Source organism: Malurus melanocephalus, unplaced genomic scaffold (genome assembly GCF_030028575.1).
Source record: "Malurus melanocephalus ecotype Western Australia unplaced genomic scaffold, MMel_1.1 scaffold_243, whole genome shotgun sequence".
Classification (NCBI taxonomy): Eukaryota; Metazoa; Chordata; class Aves; order Passeriformes; family Maluridae; genus Malurus; species Malurus melanocephalus.
In genome coordinates this window covers 690,734-694,978 of record NW_026623475.1, presented here as the reverse complement: position 1 = coordinate 694,978, position 4,245 = coordinate 690,734, and the positions used below count along the sequence as shown (strand labels likewise).

General features: G+C 61.9%; 1 protein-coding gene across 1 annotated transcript in view; it reads right to left on the bottom strand.

Annotated features, from left to right (window-relative positions):
- Positions 1–3,449, bottom strand: part of RAB44 (RAB44, member RAS oncogene family) — a 14,604-nt gene extending 11,155 nt beyond the window's left edge. The window contains exons 1-7 of the mRNA XM_057375254.1: positions 3,171–3,449; positions 2,974–3,091; positions 2,547–2,718; positions 2,158–2,301; positions 1,733–1,823; positions 1,512–1,607; positions 693–868 (exon numbers count right to left, since the gene is read on the bottom strand). Coding sequence (XP_057231237.1) covers positions 693–868; positions 1,512–1,607; positions 1,733–1,823; positions 2,158–2,301; positions 2,547–2,718; positions 2,974–3,091; positions 3,171–3,380 — 1,007 coding nt within the window. The 5' untranslated portion in view covers positions 3,381–3,449. The remainder of the gene's footprint in view (positions 1–692; positions 869–1,511; positions 1,608–1,732; positions 1,824–2,157; positions 2,302–2,546; positions 2,719–2,973; positions 3,092–3,170) is intronic.
- Positions 3,450–4,245: the final 796 nt, after the last annotated feature.

Here is a 4,245-nt window from a genome sequence, read left to right as displayed (position 1 = left end):
AAAGGAAAGGAAAGGAAAGGAAAGGAAAGGAAAGGAAAGGAAAAAGGAAAGGGAGAGAAAGAAAGAAAAAGGAACAAGCAAACAAACAAAGAACCCCCCCATCTATCCCTGCCCCAGGGCTGTCCTCAGCCCCCAAGGCAATGATAGAGCAGCACAGCAGATCAGCCCTTGCTGAGCCCTCCTGGCTGAAGGACACCCCCRTCTCTCTGGCACTGCCCTCCAGGGACACGTTCAGTGTCAGTCCTGCCTGTTCTCTGATGCTTTGCACCCTGAGCCATGATTAACCTGCCCTGTGGAAGCACCGAAGCAAAGTGATGGCCGAGGCCCATCCAGCTCATTCCCCATCCAGGAGGAAATTACATAAATGTGTACAGGTTAATTTAGGTTAGATGTTAGGTGTTAGGTGTTAGATGTTAGAGATTAGAAAAAAATTCTTCACTGGAAGGGTGATCACACATTGGAATTGTCTGGTAGAGTCACCATCCCTGAAAGTGTTTACAAACAGACTGGATGTGGCACTCAGGGCTGTGGTTTGGGTGATGAGGAGGTGTTGGGTCATGGATGGACTTGGTGATCTCGAAGGTCCCTTCCAGCCTGGTTTATTCTGTGATTCTGTGATTCTGATTCTGTGATTCTGCGTGTGACTCTGTGTGTGTGACATGTGAGTGACCCAGGGTCTCTCAGCTGCTCACCCGGGCTCCCAAGCCACCGTGGCCCTCATTGTCCTCAGGTGGCCCTGGGTGTGCTGCAGCTGCCGGTGCAGGTGCTGCAGGTGCTGCTCCAGTGCTCGGTTGCTCTCCTGCAGCTCCCGGTTTTCCGTGCTGGTGCCTTGCTGGGAGCTCTGCAGGCTGCGGCAGCGCCGCTCCAGCTGTGGGGTCACAACCAGGACATTGTCAGCCCCCCAAAATCCCCAAACACAGTCATTAATCRCCATCTCCTCTAGACCAGGGGCTGGATTACCCCTCCCTGAGGGTGGAAACCCAACTTGTGGTGGGGGATGGATGGGAGGGTGGGGATAGGGGTGGCAAAGGTGGCATTGKGGGTCGTGTGTGGCAAGGGCTGGTGGGGACACATAGGATCAGCTGAGCARCACTGAGGGGGTGTCACAGCCCAGCCCAGAGACCCCCCCAAATGCACAAAGGGGGGGTTTGAGGCCAGCCCAACCTCCAGAGACTCCTCAAACACACAAAGGAGGAGTCTGGGGTCACCCCAACCTCCAGAGACCCCCAAGTGCACAAAGCGGGGTTTGGGATCAGCCCAACATCCAGAGACCCCCCAAATGCACAAAGGGGGAGTTTGGGGCAGGCCCAACCTCCAGAGACCCCCAAATGCATAAAGGAGAGGGTTTGGGGTCAGCCCAACCTCCAGAGACCCCCAAACGCACAAAGGAAGGGTTTTGGGGTTGGCCCAACCTTCAGAGACCCCCAAATGCACAAAGGAGGGGATTTGGGGTCAGCCCAACCTCCAGAGACCCCCAAACACACAAAGGATGAGGTTTGGGGTCGGCCCACCTCCGTCTGCGCCGAGACCAAGCGCTGCACCTCCCTCTCGCTGGCATCCAGCGCTCGCTGCAGCTCCTCACCCTGCTGGTGGCTCCGGGCCGCGCTCTGGGGTGGCACAAGGACATTGGCACCCACTCCTCCATCGGGGGCTGCCGAGGGGGTTTGGGGTGCTGGGTGCCCYCGGCGTGGGCAGCAAGGGCAGAGGAGCAGCCGGTGACCCGGGGACCCACCTGCTGCTGCAGCCGCAGCTGCTCCTGCTGGATCTGCTGCTCCAGGAGCTCGCAGAGCTGCTGCACGTCCTTGTCGTGCTCAGCCACCCGCCTGTGGGGACAGCGAGGTCAGACCCTCCTCCAGGGGATGCCGACCTTTGGGACCCCACACTGCCCACGGGRGCCGCAGAGTGCGGCTGGGATTGCCTGGAGGGGGTCACCCAGCGCGGMTGAGTCCGGCAGGCCGAGTCCGGCCCTTTTGCCATCCCATCCGTGACTGTAGAGGGAGCCCGACCCCAAACATCGGCGAAACCTCTGCTCCAGCCGCTGCTGGAGACGCTGAAAGCACTCGGGTTTCTCCCCACGGCTGGGGTGGCCCTCCAGGGCCCCATCCCTGTCCCCATCCTCCCYGTCCTACCCCTACGCACTATCCTGGGGTGACTCACTTGTTTAGAGTCATCTCCAAAGCCTCCTTCTTGCTCCTGGTGTCTTGGATGCGGTTCCTCATCTTGGCCAGGAAATCCTCCAGGTTGTCCAGGAGCTGGGGCTCATCCTGCCGGAGCTTCACCCACAGCTGCCAGATCTCCTGTCTGCAGGGAGTGGGGTTTTTGGGGTGACCACCCCCCAGAACCCCCAAAGCCAGCCCAGCTGTGCAGTTTCACTCACACTTTTTGAGCTGTGTGAGRACAGATGAGCTTTGGGGTCGCTGTGACCCCATTCCCTGCTCCTGTGCTTGAGCCAAAAGTGCCTCCAAGGCATTTCTGGGTTCCCTGCCCAAACCTTTCCCCCTCCATCCACCCTGCAGGATCCCACGGGTGCCAAGCAGGGCACTCACTCTTCGGAGGCGTTGTCTGTGCCCAGCTGCTCCATGAAGGCTGCAAAGTGCCTGCGCTCCTCGCTGTCCGCCCTTTCCAGCTCCGGCCGGGGCAGCACCAGCCGGACCCTCCTCGACGCTGTTTTCCGGCGCCGGTGCTCCCTGGCAGCGCTCTGCGAGCTCAGGAACTGCCCTGCTGATGGACATCCCAAATCCTCAGTGCCCAGCCGGGCCAGCAGCAAAGCCCAAACCCCGACACCTCCCCCTCTGCGGCTTCAACAAAGCGCTTTGGCACACGGGACCCCGCACCAGGTGAGACCTAGGCATGGGGAGGATCGCTCGATCCTGTGCCCCACAGCGAGGGCAGCATTTCCCCAGAGCCCACCAAGGGACAAGGGGCTTGCACTGATTTATTTCTCATTTCCCTCACAGCCGGGATCAGACTTACGGAGCCCGGCCGTGAACTCCTCGCCTCGCAGCCGCCCGGTGCCGGCGGCATCCAGCCCGTCGAACACGAGCTCCAGCTCCTCCGTGCTGCACGGGAAACCTTCCTCCTCCCGCAGTTTCTGAAACCAAAGCACAGCAGGGTAAAAAAAMCCCATCCACCACACCATCCCCAGCCCCTGGAGACAGCGCCATCCTCACCTGCATGTCCGAGCGGGTGACACATCCCGCCCGCTCCGCGCCCCGGCTGCTGAGGAAGTGCTGCACCCTCTGCTCTATCTCGGATGCCCACGGTGGCTCCTCGCCGGGGCTGGGTGCCGGTACCGGGGCCTCCCCGGAGCCCTCCCGCAGCTGCTTGCGCCGGCTGGAGCCCAAACGCCGGCCCTTGGTGGCCGCCCGGCGCTCGGACATGGCCCCGGACACCGGAGGAGGCTGAGCCTCTCCGCGCTGTGGACCTTTGCTCCAACCTGGTAGGGGACAGCGGAGAGGGACCCAGATGGAAATCCGTGTTGGCAGAGCAGGGTTTGGCAGCAGGAAGGGCAGCCCCTCTCTCCCATTGTCCGGCGCCAGACGATCCTGGACCAGCAGCAGCAGCGGCTGCTCCCTCCAGCCTTCCCGGGGCTCCCAGCCCAGCTCCCACCCGGCGAGCAGCCCCTCCTGCCACCAGCCAAACATCCACCCCAAATCTCCCCAAGCTCTTCCCCGGCCGTGGAGGATGCACAGAACACCAGCAAGGGCCACCCGGGAGGTGACACAGCCGGGAGGTGACACAGCCGGGAGGTGACACCAGCAGAGGAGCAGCCAAGGCGATGCTGGAGGTCTGAGCGAGACGTGCTGCTTCCACCTGCCTTCTCAGAGCTCAGCTTTTCAAATTCCTCCCCCACTTTTCACAGTTGTGAGTCACCTCCGGGGAGAGGGCGCGGGGCTCCGGCAGGTTTCCATCGTGCTGCTGCTCACCCCGACTTGTGGGGCCTGGCCTGGGGACCCCCCGTGCCCTGTCCCCGGCCTGGGTGGGTGGCTGTGTCACCAGCAGCCACAGTGCCATCCCTGACAGGGGTTGTTCTCTGTGTGGCAAAGCTGAAACACCGAGGGAAGGAAACGGCAGCCGTGGGGAGCAGTGACGCAGAGCCGGGGCTGTGCTCCGTCCGGCTGAGCCCAGCTCTCCACTCCCAGTCCAGGGGGACCCCCGGCTCCCCCAGCCCTCTGGCCCCTTCCTTTTCAGTGAGAAAGAGAGATCCTGCTGTGAATTGGAAATGTGGGAACAGGCCCCAAAACC